Raw genomic sequence first — 18,678 nt, forward strand, 5'->3', positions numbered from 1 at the left:
TATTTCTGTTCACAGTAATTCTCATTTCAAATCTATCTTGATCAGGAATTGTGTCACGAACAAACTGCTGATTGTTTGATGGATCAATTTTGAAAAACTTTTATTTTTTTACAGTGTCCCTCTGCAAGTTCTTTTCTTTTTTCAAGAATTCTTTGGTACGTGACAATAAATCATCCTGAAAGTATGTTGTGTACAACTGGTGATTTCATTTTAGAAATATATCGGCAGGGACCAGAATTTCTGTATTATGGCATCAAGTTCCTCTATTTTGATAAATTCTCTGGATTTGATTCCTTGTAAATATGTGAAGATAGGGCTGTTTTGTGTGCGTGCTAAGTACTATTGTCCTACAGAATCTGAAAAATTAGAAAGACAAATGCTGGGCAATTTCTCTCTGGTAAAAGAATTAACCATCTTATGATCAGAGGCATAAGAGATGAGAGTTATTATGTCAAAAGACCCTCGTTGGTATATACGACTTGAGAAACTTCAACCTTTCGCATTTTCTATGTATACTCTTGTATTTACCAAGCATCAATTCAATGACAGTGAAGAGAAACTTCAATGCCTACTCAGTAAAAGCAATGCATGTTTTTCCAAAACGATAGCAAATTTCTTCGCAAGTGCATGGAAATTTGTGTAGGAAATGGGACTTTTTAGAAAGAAAGAAAAAACAAGAAAATCTACTCTGGGCAAAAGTGTCTGTCCAAGTCATCCCTGTGGCTAGGAATGGTGAAGTGCCTTAACCTTCCAACCTGTTTCTTCATGTATCCTTCACAAAGAAATGACTGGGAGAACTTATCTTCCACCTCTCTGTTCACATCATGCACAAAAACATCGGTCTCTCCCTCTTTCCTGTTCCGTGCCATCATTCCAGCCGTAAATATGGCAGTCATTCTCCCCGGTGCCTCCTCATGGTAGCCTGTTGGTGCATCAACCATGATCAAGTCCCATTCTATCTCATAAACTTCACTAGGCAAACCTTTCATGGCAAGTTGGCACATGGAGAACTTCGGATCGCTAACCGCTGTGCACTCCGGTCCCTTTCCTACCTCCATGAGAATGGCAGCTTCATTCACCTTGCTGTCATATGTGACATGATGGGACTCTAACATGGGAAACCGGCGTTTAATTTGCGCAATCCAAGCTTCATCTTCTTCTAAGAAAACTGTCCGTCCACCGTAGTTGAGTGCACTCCACATAAGGCTATCATGACCGAGGCCAAAAACCAAGAAGTTACAAGGGGATTTCTTTTCTAAAACTTTGGCACTCACTGATATTTCCTTGCGTGTCTGCTGTGGGGTGATGGTTGAGGTTGTGTAGTGAACGAGAGCTTGGGTCAGGGAGCGTGGGATCTTAGTGCATGCTTGTGAGCAATTCGTTTCTCTAGCTTCTTTCACAGGGTTTGAAACTCGTGGTTGAGAGGTGGGAGATGGACTTTCCTGGGAAGACGACATGCTTGATCGCAACACGAAAAGCACAAAGAAAGCAAGGAAGACACCAAAGAGGAGCATCTTAAGATTGGTGATTTGTTGGCCTTTAGGCCTCATATTGGATTTGATCTCTGGGATAGAATGAGAGAAACTAGAAAAAAGGTCCTTCACCTTTGCGGGTCTGTCTGTGTTTTGGAAGCTGCATGCAAAGATTATATTTGGGTAGGTTTGAGTTGAGAAGTAGAGAGTTTGAGGGTTGAAGGTAGTGATTGCTTCTTGATGCTTAGGCAGGAAGGGAAGGAACACTGGATTGGATGGATACTTGATGAAGACTAAATAGCTGCAAAGTTTATGGACGAAGCAAGCTTTTTTGCTGGTAGACCTGCAAGTTTGGTGGTATGTTGTAAACAGTTTTTCTTAGTTTCTTTCTTCTGTCAACGTTATGGACTTTCTAATTCTTGGTTTGTGGCCATGTGGGTTTGGACTTTAGAGTAGAGGGTGCTGTCTTTCTTGCGCACCTCTCCAAGTTTCAGACTTGTTTTGTGGTCAAGGAGCGGAACGTATTTGCAAACTTGTTTCCGGATGCGTTTGTTTAACTTTAAATTTTGCATTTGCGGTGTAAAAAATACAATGAGATATTTGATAATATATTAAACTGTGTTTTATACTATGAAAATTATTAAAAAATTAAGTTTGAAATACAATTTTTATAAAATAATTTTTACATATTTTTTAATTGAGTTTCAAACCAAATATTTTATATATGTTTTTTGCTACATGTAAACTTCAATCATAATTTTTATTAAATACATATTTAAATACAACTAATCACATCGTTTTAAAACTTATATTTTTAAAATCACAACCACAAAATAAAAACTATCTAAAAAATAAATATATAGTAAAATTTCCCTTCTAAAACCTTGGTTACGATAAATTTATAATTTATAGTTTTTTTAAAACTTATATTTTTAAACTACAATAGTAAAAAGTACTATAATACCAAACACACATATATAGATGAATTTTTGAATACAAAACAAATAAAAAGTAGATTTTCATGAATAAAAAAACTTATTTTAATTTCTACAAAAGCAAGATTTAAAACGCAATCATATACGAGGTAAGTGTAAAACAACAGAAATTATTTAACTAACCAAACAGTTTTTTTTCTTATAGTTGAACAAAAATCAGAAACTACAACAATACCAAACTCGAATTCATTTTGCTTTATCTGAAAAAGCAAAAATTCTTGTAGGACTGCAGCCAGATAATATTTTTCTGCAAAGAAGTTATTTTACAGATTATTATGTAGAAAGGTAATAAAAAACCTGATGAACTGGTAGAATTACTTCTCAAATGAAAAATCATCTCACTTGTGAACATTTACCACTACTTCCTGGTAATATAAAGGAAAACAAAGAAGAAATCTTGGGTTTTTTTGTATATCAGTGATTCATTTTTTTTTTTGGTGCAGAGAAAGATCATTTCAATGCCTTGTCACAATTGTTTTCTTCTTCACCAAGACTCTTTTTTAAGTAGAATTTTAAGGGAATTCGAGAGGGCAGTTGTAACAAGGCCAAGACAAGACATATACGAAGTTAGTAACACCTCTTTTATTAAGAGAAGATCCAAGCTCAAATCCCCTCTGGAGAGACGATAGTATTTTCCAGAAAAGCAAAGGAAAATGTATCTGTGATTGAAACAAAGGAAACACAGAAATTCTACTCAATAATCCAGAATAAAATGTTTTTTTTTTTTATTCATTATATTGCTATTCATCGTGTGCCTGCTAGGGCAAAGAAAAGAACGAGTTACACTTTGTATTGTTATAAAGCTACCCTGAGCAACATTTTGGAGTGGCATCTAGGATTATTGCAGCCTCTCCACAGAATGAGGGAAAATTGATCAATAAAAAAAAATCAGATTTTCAGCTGTACAAAGTATACCTTTGAAACTGGACAAACCAAAGAGAGTGATTTGGCAAACACATACTTGGTTGGTGTCATGAAAAATCCATCGCCAATCTTGTACTGCACCAGAGGTGATGGATTTGATTGGCATTTCATTCATTTCTCTCCATTTTGCGGTTCGATGTCATGCCAATTATGGAAGATGCTTGTAACTATCTGATGGAAAGATGCCACTGATATTTCCTTTATTGTCATAAGGAATATAAAAAAGTTGTGTCATTTGCCATGCTCTCTTAACCCAGGGTCATTGACCATTTATTCTCTGATGATAAAGTAGTGATTGAGACTGTCCACTTTCATTGTTGTTCTTTTCCAAACAAGCTTTACGCATAGCTCGCTGGATTTGTCTCTCGTGCTCTTTGAGCATTTCCTCAATGTTTCCACCTTGAGGCACCAATGGTCCAGAGTAATGAACACGTCCTTTCTTTGCAGAATAACCCTGAGGCCACAAGCAAACAGTGCAAGTGATTAGTGCATTTCTACAAAAAGTTTCGAGCGAACAAACAAAAGTCTTAAATAACCATTCAAGGTACAAAAGCAAAATTTTAACCCTGTCCTGAAACAATTCATACACATTGTTAGCTTTGCAAGCACATCACTAAGATTTTGAAAGAGCCAGTGTCACTCAATGCCTCCATATCGAGAGCAATAAGCAATCAGACTAGACATAACCTTGCATTTGCATTTCAATTAATTTTCCATGTAATCCAAATTTAACTTTTCACAAAGTCCAGTTCCACTCGAAAACCAGGAATGACTGAATCAGAGCGGTCAAGGCAGCCTTTTTGTTGTTCTTCCAACTACATTAATTGAATGAATCATGACAGGGATGAGGAAGAGGATTATTGAACATATAATTGCTGGTGTAATTCCTTTACCATTGTAGACTCCAAACCAGGCTTCTTATGCGAGAAATTTGGCCCTCCTAATAGACTGTGGGAGGAATCGTCCAGATTGTTGTATCTAACATTAAAACTCTCCTCTGGCCAGTGCGAATTCACGTTAGTTGAACTGCAACCTTGAAAGTGTGAATCGCCTCTAACTGCAACTGAATTAGAAAATCTAGACAGGACTGCTTCCCGTTGAATAAAAGATCCCTGAGCACTCAACTCTGCAGTCTGCCTTGGAGAAATAAAGTCTTGGCTAGGAGCCCTAAGAGCAGCATCATTGATATTCATATTACGTGAAGATCCAAAGTTTGTAGGATGCATTGACTGGCCAGAATGAGAATAGACATTTCTTGTTGTTCCTTTGGCTGGACCAATAGGGTAGCCAGAACCACCATCCTCTTCATGATTGTACTGTTCACTGATGCTTATTTGGTTAGACTGCCCTTGTCGCTTCTGTATTAGATATATAACAGAGGTAAATCATGACCTAAAAAACTAGTTCTCCATTGCATAAATAACTATAGGAACCTTCAGGAAAATACAGTCACAATTTACCTGTATGGATGCCTGCAACTCTGCATTGGCATCTGGTGCTGGCACAGCTTTACTTTCTTTTGAGCTCCTTCTAGTTGATTCATGTCCACGTCCTTTACCTCCAACTGCTCTCCGCCTGGTTGCAAGATGATAAAGAGGTGGCATAAATAAAGTGCAGGAAAAATAAAATTCAACCATTACTAAATCGATATCAGGTCCTGATAAAGGATTTCTCCATCATTGACTCCATTAAAAGTTTATATTTCCCAGTTTATATTAGTGACGGAAGCTAGACAGACAGTCATCGGGTTCAGAGATTATGTGTCTGATTAAGGGCATCACAGTAATATACAAACAAACATTGTTATTACTTTTGAGTTTTATTCATCACAAAAACAACCTTTTTTATTATTAATAACAAAAGGAAAAGAGGCAGCTTAACTGCTTTTGATGATTTGCAATAACAAGGCCACATCCAACTCTTGTCAAAAAGACAGATGTCAGGGGAAAATAATATGGTGAAATTCTTTACCTTCTAGCATCCTCATCCCGAAACTTTACATCAATCTCCTTGGTTGGTGGGTACTTGGGCAAACTTGATGGATCACAAGGAAGAGGCTTCGTCTTGAAGAACTGGGGAAGAGAAAAAATTCCTGAGATTTAATCATTTAAAGCATGCAAGTTCCAAATTAACAGAATGGAATACAAAGAAAGTTAATATAAGCATCACAAACCCTGATAATACCACCAACGAAAAAAGAAGTGTAGAATAATTAAAGGGTTCTATTTTTATCACCACTTGTGACAGGTAAACTACCAAAAGGAAACCCATTATGAATGCTGTTTCAATCACCATCCTCATCTTTAGCAATAGCCACGCCTTTTTTCATCAATTTATCCACTCATAGGCAAAGTTAAACTAGCAGACAAACTTTACTGCAGGAAGGACGTTCAGGACTTGGATTTTACTTTTGCTAACTGCTCTGGGTGATATTCTAAAGGGGTGTTTTGGATTGTATTGCAGGTTGCTTTTTAAAATAGCTTTTCGCTTTAAAATACATCAAAATAAATAATTTTTTTAAAATTTTTTTTGATATCAAGCACATCAAAAACACTTGAAAAAACAATCAATTTAATGTTTTTTTAAGCCAAAAACACTTTTGAAAAGCACCTAAATGCAGAAGCAGAAGTTGTGTCAGACACCCTGTAAATCCGAAACTTAACATTAACAATTAATCGAGTGTAATATGATAATTGGATAAATAATGCTTCTGCTTCAAAAATCCTAGGGAAAACAGCCCCAACATGTGGAAAATATCGTAAGTGAAGAAGAGTTGCACTTGTAGATGTTTAAGACTCACAAAAATTGACAAGGTGAAATCATATTGTAATATAGAACTCGAATTACCTCACTATCAAGTGCAGAAAAAGCAGTACCACGGGGCTCAGGTTCTACTGCAAGAAGGACATCAAGCAGGGACAAAGCTGATGACGGAAAGTCCTTATATGTCTCAGCAACACAACGTTTATAAGGATGCTGAGGTTTAAAAATGGTTGCATGTGGCAGTTTTGATCTCTTCCAGTAGTCATCAGAAGGAGACCCACAAAGTTTGAAGATTTTGTGCAGTTGCTCCACCTACAAATGATAGACATAAGATCTTGACACCCAAATAATTCGGCTAAATGTGAATATGCACTAACATTCTTTCATCAATCTTTCAGGCCACAATATTCAACAGATGAAAGTAAGATAGGTTCAGCAGAGCTATAGAAAATTTGAACAAACACATTGCATGAAGGATTAAGATCATTTCATTGATGCAAAAACGCAATTTTCAGGAACCTAATTGCCAGTGACCATAAATCTGAAACCAAACAATGCCATATAACATGTCATGATGCTGATCTTGCTGCTCTCATCTGTAGAAGCCATCTTCGGGCAAATCCACATACCATAAAGAAACCTCCATATGCCTACAGTTGTTGATCTGAGAGATTTTTCCCTAGATTGATGCAGAGACACCTGCTGTCACAGTGATCAAGGTCATGATGGCCAAACAGTTAGCCATTAATGGACAATACTCAAAACAGATCTTTTGATCAGCAGGTCTATTAAGACAGCCATTCATGAGATGATCACTAGGCTGCAACATGACCTCATAAACAGGAATTTGTTTTTTTGTAAATGTTCCTATGTTGGCATAATTCATAATTTAGGGTATTTCACCATTGGAAATTGCCACTTCTAGTCAAGGATCAACAATTAACAATTCAATATGCTTAACAAGTTAATAATATATTAAGGCATTATTTCAATTATATAAAAAGAAAGCTACCTCAGTTCTTCCAGGCATGATAGGCTTCCCAGCAAACAATTCTGCAAGAATGCAACCAGCGCTCCATAGATCCACAGCAACTCCATAGTCTGTGGCACCAAGCAAAAGCTCTGGAGGCCTGTACCACAATGTAACTACCCGACTTGTTAGAGGCTGCTTCTGAGGTGAAGAGAAAAAAGTTGCCAGTCCAAAATCAGCAATCTTGAGATTGCCATTAGTGTCAATCAGAAGATTTGATCCCTTTATATCACGGTGCAATACCCCACGGTTGTGGCAATGTTCAAGTCCATGAAGCAGCTGCTGCATGTAACATTTAATCTGCAGGAAAAAAAACTTCAGATCAACCTTTAATAAAGAAAAAAATATGGTAACAGATTAGCCAAGTTCATTCATTTGCAGTTAAGAAATAAGATCCGGTAAAGGACCAAATCTTTGAAATTGGGTGAGGATGAATCCCAGAGACAAAAATTCAGTTGAAAATCATCATTGCACGTACCACCTGCTTATCTTAATAAGGGAAAAAATCTCCAAGCTTCCTTTTATTCTAAATGTTTTCATTTTGCTGGCCTTTCTAATGGCTTGATGAGGCAAAACCATAAATAGTGTTATTATGAATTGCCTAAAAATTTGATGCAAAAAGCCATTTCTTAGAACTATCCCATAGGAAATTAGGTGGCTTTCAGACACTCACGTCAATATATTGAGTTAGGCAAGTTTCACCTGGGTTCTTGACATTTTCAAAAGAGTTCAAAACTGTACTTGAAATAGCCACTCTAGAGTTTGTCATAAAATTCCTTCTTCTTGTTTTTTTTTCTTGTCAAATTATGTTAGGATCCAAAATATTATGTATCAATTATTCTCGCAGTTAAAGTTCAAATGAGATAGAGCAAGAACCTGTGCTTCGGTGAATTTAATCCCTGGTGAGGCCAAAAGCCCTGCAAGGTCATGCTCCATATATTCAAATACAAGGTATAAACTGCCAGACATTCTTGAAGCAATGACACCCTCAAGCTTCATAACATTTGGGTGATCAAGCCTGCGCAAAACAATGATTTCTCTTGCCATAAAGCGAACACTTTCTGGATCCATATTAGCAAAGCGCACCTTCTTCAATGCCACTATCTTATTTGTTTCAAGATCCCGAGCTTTGTACACACTGCTATATGTTCCCTGTCCAATCTGCATTGTTTGCAGAAAAGTTTACTGGTAAAGAACTGGGCAATAAACCAAGGAGTAGACAGCATTTAACATGGTGGTTGCTCAAAAACCAAGCATTGCATATCAAATAAAAAACATGTCAAGTTGCTGAGAAACTTTCAGTTTCAAATTGATTGAAACAAACAAATCTGAGAGGAGTGCTTGTCCAACAGAACCTAGAAGAATGCTTGCTTCAGGGAAGAAGCCATTTTGCAAGAGACATGACTCGTTGCCTGCAGTAATATAACAGCACCTCCATTCCTCGGACTAGCATGTTTCACCATTTTTGTCAATTTTACTGTTCAAAAACTTTCAGGGGTAAACAGAACATTTATTCTTACAAGAATATCAAAGTAGTCAAGGGTAAAAAATTCAGAAAGAAATTACATTTCCAGAGAAACCAAAAATCTCTACAAAGACAGCATCCATCTTTTAACCAATGACCAAAAGGCAACTGAATTTGAACAAAGTAATATGACTGCACTCTCAAAGCACCCAAAACTAGGTTGTCCATTAGGAACCTAAGATATATGCGGCCGCAAGCGTGCTTGCACATAAACACATATTGTAGGTATAACATGAGGGGTGTTGGTTAAGGTTGTGCTGAGAATACATTTAAACATCGAAGAGTTATTGAATATATCGCAAGCTATAGCCAACAGGATGTATATACCTATTAGCTATTATTTTCAAGTTCATGGAAAGGGGAAAATGAAACCACCTTTTTTTAACAATTCACTCAAATTATCAATGGACAAGACAAAAACAACGAGAATCATGGAGACATACACCAAACTGACCTTATCCAGCTTCTCAAATGAATCTGCCCTTCGAGGCACCCATCCAATGATTGCTTCTCCAGCTACAGCAGTGAGCCAAGAAGGCCAACCAGCAACAACCTGTGCTCCTCTCTCTCCATTGCTCATACTCACTATACTAGAACTCATTCGATTATTAGCCTTTTCGATTATTTCCTTCTTTCCCCCCTCATCGGATGATACTGGAGCGTACTCCACGTTATCGTTTCCAGGTTGATTCGATATCAAGCTAGCTGTGGCATCATTAGCACTGCCATCAACCTCTACCACGACTTCATCTTTTCTGGATAAAGAGACTAGCCGTTTGGCAGGCTTGTTTTTTTCTTTTCTTCTCACATTATTGTCTAAAAAATTATTTGCTCGACCGCCTTTCGAGCAAATGCAGCCCATAATTCCAATCCAGAATTCTCAACCGTGTGACTGGTTTTACTAACTTCAATTCTTTCCAGCATCAACCCCAAAATATCATCATCTCCAACGTATAAATGTCTTAACTTATCCTACTCCGCATCTAATCAATCAATGTAGTTCTTGAAAGTTGAAAATTCTTAACTTTTGATATCAAGCTCTAACACAACAAGAAGAACCCAGATCACCAATTCAAAGGAAACGAATGATAAATATAAGAATCAATGGTAAATGCCCCAAGAAGAAAACTTTGAAAAAACTAAGATCAACCCAGATCCTCAAATCAAAAGATCAATAAAAAAACCATTTTGACATATCAACAAGAACCCAGATCCCAATCAGGTACAAATATTGAGATACAACATTCAAAGATAATAGTTTCAAAACGTAGAAACAAACTAGAATGACCCTTTTTTTGACAACTACTAAAACCATGCAAAAAAAAAAAAAAAAACCCAATTACAAGGCAAAAAAGAAAAAAAGGATAAATTTGGACCCCTTTTTGGTCTTTGCAAGGTTATTGTGCGACAGCAGGATTGAAAGAGAAAGAGAGGGTATTTCGGATCTGGATATTTCCTAGAAATGCGAATACCCTTTGAAATGAGAGATATTTTTTTTTGTTTCAGACAGGTTGTTCTTTCAAACTTCGCTTCTGTTTTTAGCTTTTTTACAGACAACACTACTCCCGCAAGAAAGATTTGATTTTTTTAGAAGCAAAGCAAAGCAAAGAAACAGAACACAATGATGCCAAGTGATGTGTGAGTAAGCGAATGAGCGAGTGAGAATTGAGAGGAGTGGGGATCCATACATCACATTAGCTTCTTCTTCATCTTCTTCCTCCTTGTTTTTTCTTGGCTCGTCTTGTTAGAGAAGCAAATAACAAAAGGATTTCTTCTTCTCGTGAGAAGAGAAACAGCGGCTCTTCCACGTGGCGACACAGTGGGCCCTGCATGTCCTTGTGGGCCCCGCAGTGGAAATCTAGCGTGATTGTGACTGCACTGCAGGGGGGCCGGAGGAGAAGGGCATCATCATCATGGGCTGGGTCTTCTGGGGTTTATATTCGACCTAGCTCATGCTCTTGAACTCAATCGAACCATCTTTATGACGCCCGTGTTAACGCCTAAAAAGTACTAAGATAATTTAAAAATATTTTTGTTATTGAGTAAAAATAATTATTAAAAATAATGGCCATTTTGAGAATATAAAATACAAGAGAAAAAGATGAGCACACATGAAAGGGAGAGAGTGGTTGGATATGATGATACAATAAAGGACATATTGCTTGAAATACTATTAATTTATAGCGTATTTAAAATTATAATTATAGTTATTTTTTAAAGTATTTTATATTTGAAAATATATCAAAATTATTTTAAATATTAGCGCATCAAAATAATTTAAAAACACCAAAAAATATTAATTTAAAATAAAAAAAATAAAATTAAAATAAAAAAATTTTAAAACTGTTTTTGAAACATAAAAACAAACAGGATTAATGTAACTTTTGTCTTTAACAAGATGTCTAACATTCTTGTAGTTGAGAATTGAGAATTTTTTTTTGAGTTCATGAGCTGAAAGGGTGTGCATGTGAAATCAGAATATTTTTTGAAAATTATTTTTAAAACTTTTTTATTTTTATTTATTATTAAAAAAGTTGGTCAATGAAAATATTTTTTAATCAAGGAAAAATTTAGCTTAATTTCTAAGATAGTGTTTTCCTTTTATTTTGGACAAAAAACACTTTCTAAAGAGTTGTAAAAAATTCAACAGTCTCTTGTTATCAGTTAGTTATATTAAATTTAATTTGATTGCTATATATTTTGTTTTGAATTTTTTTTCAATCTTGTCCATTATAATTTGATTTAATTTTGTTTTTATATCAACCTTGATCCTTAATTTTTTTTTATTGTTATTTAATTTTTTCTTATCATTTTCTTAATTGAAATTTCTTATCTATCAAATTTGGTCTATGTTCTTTTTATTTCTATTTATTTTACTTGAAATAATTAATGAAATTGATTTTTTTTTCAATTTCATCCTTCTTTAATTTTTTAATCTATCAAATTTGATCTCCATTATTTTTATTTTTATTTGTTTTATTTTAAATAATTTATGAAAACATTTTTTTTTCAATTTCATTCTCCTTTAATTTTTTATTTGTCAAATTTAATCCCTATTTTTTTGATAAACTTGAAAAAACAAAATATTAATAAGTTATTTTTTAGCTCATTATCTATAACATAATCAAACACTAGAAGGTATTTTTTAACTCATTTTGCATGAAACTGTCAAATATCAGAAAATAATTCATTTTTTAAGAATTCATTTTCTATGAAAACAACTTTAAAAAAAAAAACACTATTTTTCAATAAACAAATAGGGCCAAACAATCATACCATCTTCTTTATGTATCAAGTTTGTAGTTATTAAACTTGGTTTGTCATGATTGGTTGATAGAAGAAATTTAAGATTTGAAATCTAATCAAGGTTGTGTTTTTAGTTGAATTGAACAAGAAATTAGCTTAATGAAACCCAGTTGACTTGGTCAGGTTTTCAATAACCCAACCAACCTTAGTCGACTTGGGAAAACTAATGATGATGTTAAGTTTCTTAGTTATTTTTTGAAGATTTTATAGAAAAGGTGAAAAAATAAATTATTGCTTTCAAATACTTGTCATTCATAAACAGATGATCAAACAAAAGTGATGAATAGGTCATTAATTATTTTATTATGTATTGCCATTTAAAAGTTTCGAGTGTTTATCGTTTCTTGAGTTTGTATATAATAAGAATGTGCATTTTAATACTAATTACTCATCATTTAAAATTGTTCATGGTTTTAATCCATTGGCTCATTCTATTACATCACATTAGCTTCTTCTTAATCTTCGATATCTTTCTCATTGTTTGTCTTGTTACATAAGCAAATATCAACATAAAGATTTTTTCTTCTTCTTCTTCTTTAATATTGTTTGTTTTTTCGTTAAATTAATTTTTTTTAGTGCTTTCTTAGTTATTTAAATATGATGATGTCAAAAATAAAAAAAAATCTAAAAAAAAACATTTTAATACTTTTTTAAGTGAAAAAAACTTTGAAAAAGTATTCTACACCGCAATACCAGACACACATGAGAAAAGAAATCATTATTTGGGTTGGAGAAGAGAGGTTTATAAAACACAAACAAAAAATACGAGTAAACATGAGAGGTAGAGGATAATTGGTTTGATGAGATAACTGTGGACATATCGCTTAAATCATTGGTATAGTGCTAGATGTGGATTTTCTTTGAATAATTACAAAACACTAAAGGGCATGAGCTTTTCACCATGAACACATCATAGTTCATCCTATAACATTTTACTGTGGATCTACTTCTTTTTTTTTTTTTTCAATTTAGTTTATAAACTTTTTTTTGTGCAATTGCATCCTTTTTAAGCCAAATTCAAGGGCAAATAAATTAAACTTGTTGACTAAGGATAAAATTGAAAGACAAGGGACCAAAATATAAAAATGCCATAAATGAGTGACGGTTTCAAAGTTCACAAAAAGTTTTATTTAGTCCTCGCACTTTAAAAATTATACATATTAGGTCCCTCAATATTTTTTTTGAATTCAATTATGGTACAAAAAAATATTTTTGTTATTTTTAGTCAATAGTTTGGGAGAGGGGAGAGAGAGGTCACCGGATTTTGGTGGTAAAGAGAGAAAAATGTTGTTGACACCAATTTTAGCCATCAAAATGGTTCATTTTTGTGTCAAATGATTTTATTTGGTGATGAGAGTTTATATTAAGTGTTTTTTTTTTTGTTTTTAACTTTGAAAGTGCCTAAAAAACATATTTGAGCACGAGGAGATTTTTGATTTTGGGTTTTGGAATGGTTTTTTGAGGCCATGAACATGTTTGTCAAGGTTTCTATGATGTTATCTAAATGTTTCATTTCAAAAATGGTTTGGAAAATGAGTTTTCGATAAAAAAAAATATCTTTAACCCTGATTTTTCAACCACTACAGTGGCTAGAATCTAGGTAAAATTAGACGACACGTTCTTTGATTTATATGTTTTTTTTTTTCAAAAATATATTTTTTAGTTATATTAAAATTAATACCTCTTTTCTCTTTTATTTTATTTATATAGTCTTTTTTAAATGACAATTATTTTTTAATTATTTTGTATGGATTTAATTTAAACATATTAGCTAATTAGGGCTTATTTTATCATTCGTGTTATATAAATAGTTGGAATAACATTGAAAAAATAGATTTTTATCGTGATTAATAATTGAATAATGTGAAGCCCTTCTTCTTTGTGTTATTCATTAAACTTTTAGAGTTTATCAAATAGTTTGTCTCCATGGAGTTCTAACTATATATCTTTGGTTTGAATTATTGGGTCGAGGTTTTCTTATTTAATTTTAGTTTTTTTTAATAAGTATTCTAATTCTTGATTGTGTATCCTAAGATTTAGCATTTCGGGTTTACATCGTTGTCTTGATAGAAATAAATTTTATTGAAATATTACTTTGTAATTATTAAAAATAAATTCAAATGAAATATATATAAAATAAAGATTTAATTACTCTATTATGGATTTGAAATAAAAATTTTATATGTGGATAATGTTTAGAAACATAAAAAGAATCTTGAACAAGAAAAAATATAGGATGACCAAAATCTTTAGGAAGAAATTAAATTTCGTAATAGAAAATGATAAAAAAGGGTAAATTTTGAATATACTAATTATATATTTTTTCTATTTCTACACATATTTTCTAGATATAAATACAATACCAACATTCAACATCATCATTTGTGAAAAATTTAACTAGTGCTATTTCGTTCTATTAAAGAAATAAAAATAAATTAAGGAATATGATTAATATAGTAATACATGGAATGAGAATAACAGTATAAGAAAATCAATACAAATCATATGTTAAAACATATTAATTTTAGATGATAAATAAAGAACTTCATTAAATATTGTGGATTCTTACGTTTCCACCTCCTTTGACATATGGAATGCATATCCTATTTGAATGAAAATTTCCAAAAACCAATGTTTTTTTATATATATATATATATATATATATATATATATATATAACATTAATTTTTTAAAATCTCACTTCTTGTACTTATTATAATAGTCATCCTCCTCTTAATTGTGCCACTAGTATAAAATCAAACACCCACCTTAACATTTTCACCAAATTAACAAAAAATTAACACACATTTCCTCCATTTTTAAATTAAATAAAAATTATTTTTTAATAATTTTTTGGCATATATATTCTCTTCAAAATCTTCACAAAAAATTTAATTTTAATTCTCATCAATCTATCTCTCAACCCTTATTATTTTTTATTTATTTAATAGTAAAGATATTCTCGAGCCAGCTTGCCGTGAAATCAAGTTCAGATTCGTTTGGACAATCAAACAAGCTACGCAGGAACCATAGTGGGTGAGTTACTCTAATCCTTGTTTTAGATTTCCTTAACCAGACAACCAAGCGCACGCTCTTTTATCTTAGCCTTATTTAAATAAATAAAAAGAGAAAAGGAAAGAAATAAGACAGCTCGCCGTTAAGGCAGACCCACGTAGGTAAGGGATAAGCAACGAAGCAAAAGTCTGAAATTCGAACCTGTAGGTTCGGATTACACAGCTGGAGACAGGCTGTCTCCAACAAAGTCCCACTTAACTACATGGTCTCTCTCTCTCTCTCTCTCTGTCTTTCTCCCTCTCCCTCTCCCCCGCTACCTTTCTCTCGCTACCTCGGTCTTTCAAGTTAGGGTTTTCTTTATCTTGCTCGTTGTTGTTGGAATCCCCATTTCTCTTTACCAGATCAAGTTTCTCTGCTTTGTAAGCTTTCGATTGATCTGAATTTTTCTCATTTTAGCTATCTTTTTTGTCTGCTTGGAGTTTTGCATCTTCCTTTACGATGATTTTTTGTTGTAGTTATCGTTTTCGTGTTTTTTTTGCGGTTTTTTCAGTGCATGGTGATTTGGAGATGTTATGAGGATAATGATATTTTTTTTTCATTTTTTTAAATTATTTACTTGTATGTTTGGTTGCTGAGAAAGTGAAGAAAATGAAAATTTTGATAATTTTTTTAAACTGTTGAAGTTGGGGAAAGCATAAAATTTTACTGAGGTTAATATTTTTTCTCTCGGAATTTAGTAAGATCTAAATAATGTGAAACGTTGAGATTTAAATTTGGTAAAGAGGAATTGATGCATGCACTTGGAATGATTTTTTTTAATAGCCATACGGAGGAAGTCTATAACAGCCCGTGTAGTTTGTTGTTTGTGATGCAGCATGATGATAACAGGGGTTCTTTTGGTTAATTATTAGTTATTTACTATATGCCAATGTTGTTCTTTGCTGGCAATGTTGTTATTGCTTTTAATGGTTTTGTAGTTATTTAATGATCCATTAGGGTTTTAGTTGTCTTCTTTTTTCTAGGAGTTCTGATGTTGATTTACAGATGTGTAACTGATATAATGTGCGACGCTGAATTAGGATGAATGTACTTATTTCGTTGCTAATGCCATGGAATGCATGATATATGTGATTTTGTTCGAGTCCTTGTAAAATGTGGTTGAAATTTGGGCAAGATATGCTAATTGCAACTCGCCAAATAGGCCATAGGTTGATGAGCAGCCTTGTTTTTCTGGCAATCTGACTCCCTTGCCTTACTTGCCAACTCTCAAACATGAACTTATCTGTATGTAGTTTCTTGTTAAAAGACTCGTTTCAGCCGTCTAATCATTGCAGATGGCTCTTTACTTAATAAAGCTCTTCTGAGCTTGGTGCTTGCAGGATTTGGGTGTTGATATATAAATGATAAGTATGATTTAAATTTTGGCACCTTTTTTGAGTATTTTTAATTTTTATGCCACAGGTGATTGGGCTGGAAAACTTGAGCCAGACAGAAAGCAGTGATATGTTGTGTTGGCTTTGGATTGATTGATGTCTGGCATCATACATGGGTTTGTCATCATTACTACGTGCAGAGTGAGGGTTGATTGCTCTGGGTGACTGGTTGGTTCAGTTTTCAACAATCTGATTCCAGTATTATTTTGGAAATTTCCAAATTAAAATTAATCCTCGGAAGGAAGTGCATGCACGACCAGAGGAGGATTCTTTGCGTCCATGCTGGCAGAGAGCATGCGTGGAATTTGTGCTTCGGGTAATGCCCCTGACGAGTGCTGCTGCCGATGCATTGGGTGTGGTGACAATTTGTCTAGTCGCTATTTTGATTCTTTTTGGTCTGGTGTGCATTGCTTACTCATTTTACTTCCGCTCTCGTGTTCGTAGTCAAGGCTTTTCTCAACTCAGCTATTTTAGCGGTCCCTGGATCATCCGAATAACAATCATCTTGTTAGTAATCTGGTGGGGTGTTGGTGAAATTTTACGGTTAAGTTTGTTGAGACACAAGGGTAGAGTGTTGGATGTCCTTGACTACAAATGGCAGGAAACTGTCTGCAAATGCTACATTGTCTCGAATTTGGGTTTTGCAGAACCTTGCTTGTTACTCACCATCATATTTCTTCTTCGGGCGCCCTTACAGAAGATGGGATCGGGAGGTCTTTGTCGCGGGTGGAATGGGAAAACTGCATTATGTGTCCTTCTTTATTGCCTTCCAATGTTCGTCCTTCAGCTTGCTATTATTCTAATTGGGCCGCAATTACGGAGTAGATTGAAAAGGTTGCCTCATTATTTTACAATCACTGCTACTCATGGGATGCAACATGCTACCTCTGATATTGCGCATTGCACTTACCCTTTACTGAATACAATCCTTCTTGGGGTTTTTGCTTCTGCACTGACTGTCTACCTGTTTTGGCTTGGAAGGCAGATTTTGAAATTGGTCATCAATAAGGGTTTGCAAAAGAGAGTATACACGTTATTATTCTCAGTTTCAAGTTTCCTTCCATTGAGGGTTCTTTTACTTGGACTATCTGTTTTATCTAAACCAGAGCATTTTCTATTTGAAGCTCTTGCTTTCTCAGCCTTTCTTGCCCTTTCTTGCTGTGCTGGGGTGTGTATCTGCATGCTTGTTTACTATCCAGTTGCCGATTCTTTAGCGCTGGGGGATCTTCGAGACTTGGAGGCTAGAAGACATGCTGCCGATGAAACCATTTCCCTGGTTGCAAACCAAAGCCATCTTGAAGAAAGTGGTATGAGCCCTGGCAGAAACTCCGACGCCTCAACCAAGCGTGGATCAATTTCTTTCCGGACTTACCAAAGAGATGGCACTTCTTCAGGGCCATTTGTGGAACTGAGCCTTTTTTCACCAAGTCCAGATGCCACTCCGCCAGGCTCACCTCCGCCGCTCGGCTGGCCTATGCGCCCGCTTGTGGACCCGAAAACTGGGCAAGGAACTGAGTTCTCGCAGTGAATATCAATTTTGTGATAAAAGAAAAACTGATTGTAAAGGGTTAGTTTCCATAAGGATTTTTATTATTGGTTTGTTTTCTAGTTTTAGATTATCCTGGTTTTTGTTTCAGTGATTCCAAGATCTGCTTCTTTTCTTTTTGTAACATTTTTAATGTTGATTTTTATTGGCGTCTTTCTAAATAGCGTACTCCTCAGTTAAAGCAAGGTGCTTTCTCTTGCATTAATAAACCCTAAACAACAATGTCTAAGCTGGTGGATCAATTAGAGGAACTTTTTGCAGCCCAGAATATCTAAATCCATCACTCCCCTTCGATCCTCTTGGAGATCATGTTGGGTGGATGATTTTCTCCACTCGGCGAGTACCCACTAGGTACTCGATTATAAAAAACAAGCTATACTCATTAATGATGCATAAAACCACGAAATATAGTCTAAACTTTAAATTCTTGCATAAACCTCTAAAAACCCTTCATGATCCGTAGTATAAAAATATACACGTCACATTAAAAGAAATAAGATATTGCTTCACAACATGATAAAAACTGATAAACCCGTTAAATTTAATGAAATTTACACGTTGATTTTAGTACTTATAAGTTATTGATTTTATCATAGTTTATATTTATATTCCCCCCCGGAAAGATTTAAAGACTCTATAATAATAAAATCAATAACTTTTAAAAGAAAA

General features: G+C 34.2%; 3 protein-coding genes across 4 annotated transcripts; 1 reads left to right on the top strand and 2 right to left on the bottom strand.

The window, feature by feature from the left end:
* Window positions 1-569: 569 nt before the first annotated feature.
* Window positions 570-1,691, bottom strand: LOC118031122 (glucuronoxylan 4-O-methyltransferase 1). The gene has a single exon (XM_035035430.2). It carries the CDS (start codon window positions 1,548-1,550, stop codon window positions 684-686), a length of 867 nt encoding a protein of 288 aa, XP_034891321.1. The 5' UTR covers window positions 1,551-1,691; the 3' UTR covers window positions 570-683.
* A 1,474-nt stretch (window positions 1,692-3,165) lies between these two features.
* LOC118031120 (probable serine/threonine-protein kinase At1g09600) lies at window positions 3,166-10,565 on the bottom strand. 2 transcript variants are annotated; one of them, XM_035035428.2, is made up of 9 exons: window positions 9,164-9,304; window positions 8,540-8,661; window positions 8,061-8,345; window positions 7,167-7,484; window positions 6,239-6,466; window positions 5,363-5,463; window positions 4,852-4,966; window positions 4,285-4,749; window positions 3,166-3,845 (listed from the first exon to the last, which is right to left on the bottom strand). In XM_035035428.2, exons 3-9 carry the CDS (start codon window positions 8,253-8,255, stop codon window positions 3,651-3,653), a joined length of 1,617 nt encoding a protein of 538 aa, XP_034891319.1. In that variant the 5' UTR covers window positions 8,256-8,345; window positions 8,540-8,661; window positions 9,164-9,304; the 3' UTR covers window positions 3,166-3,650. The 2 variants fall into 2 exon arrangements, with proteins under 2 accessions (XP_034891319.1, XP_034891318.1); XM_035035427.2 differs by lacking the exon at window positions 8,540-8,661 and having other exon boundaries at window positions 9,164-10,565.
* A 4,661-nt stretch (window positions 10,566-15,226) lies between these two features.
* Window positions 15,227-18,170, top strand: LOC118031119 (uncharacterized). Its single transcript, XM_035035425.2, has 2 exons — window positions 15,227-15,449; window positions 16,492-18,170. Exon 2 carries the CDS (start codon window positions 16,783-16,785, stop codon window positions 17,989-17,991), a length of 1,209 nt encoding a protein of 402 aa, XP_034891316.1. The 5' UTR covers window positions 15,227-15,449; window positions 16,492-16,782; the 3' UTR covers window positions 17,992-18,170.
* Window positions 18,171-18,678: the final 508 nt, after the last annotated feature.

This window comes from Populus alba, chromosome 4 (genome assembly GCF_005239225.2).
Source record: "Populus alba chromosome 4, ASM523922v2, whole genome shotgun sequence".
Classification (NCBI taxonomy): Eukaryota; Viridiplantae; Streptophyta; class Magnoliopsida; order Malpighiales; family Salicaceae; genus Populus; species Populus alba.

Excerpts from the sequence above, each read along its gene's own strand:
- LOC118031119 (XM_035035425.2), top strand. The coding sequence starts at position 16,783 with ATGCCCCTGACGAGTGCTGCTGCCGATGCATTGGGTGTGGTGACAATT.
- LOC118031120 (XM_035035427.2), bottom strand. The coding sequence starts at position 9,571 with ATGGGCTGCATTTGCTCGAAAGGCGGTCGAGCAAATAATTTTTTAGAC. Across the intron at positions 7,485-8,060 it reads TTAAATTCACCGAAGCACAG|ATTAAATGTTACATGCAGCA; the intron begins GTTCTTGCTCTA and ends TTTTTCCTGCAG. Across the intron at positions 5,464-6,238 it reads TTTCTGCACTTGATAGTGAG|TTCTTCAAGACGAAGCCTCT; the intron begins GTAATTCGAGTT and ends TCTCTTCCCCAG.
- LOC118031122 (XM_035035430.2), bottom strand. The coding sequence starts at position 1,550 with ATGAGGCCTAAAGGCCAACAAATCACCAATCTTAAGATGCTCCTCTTT.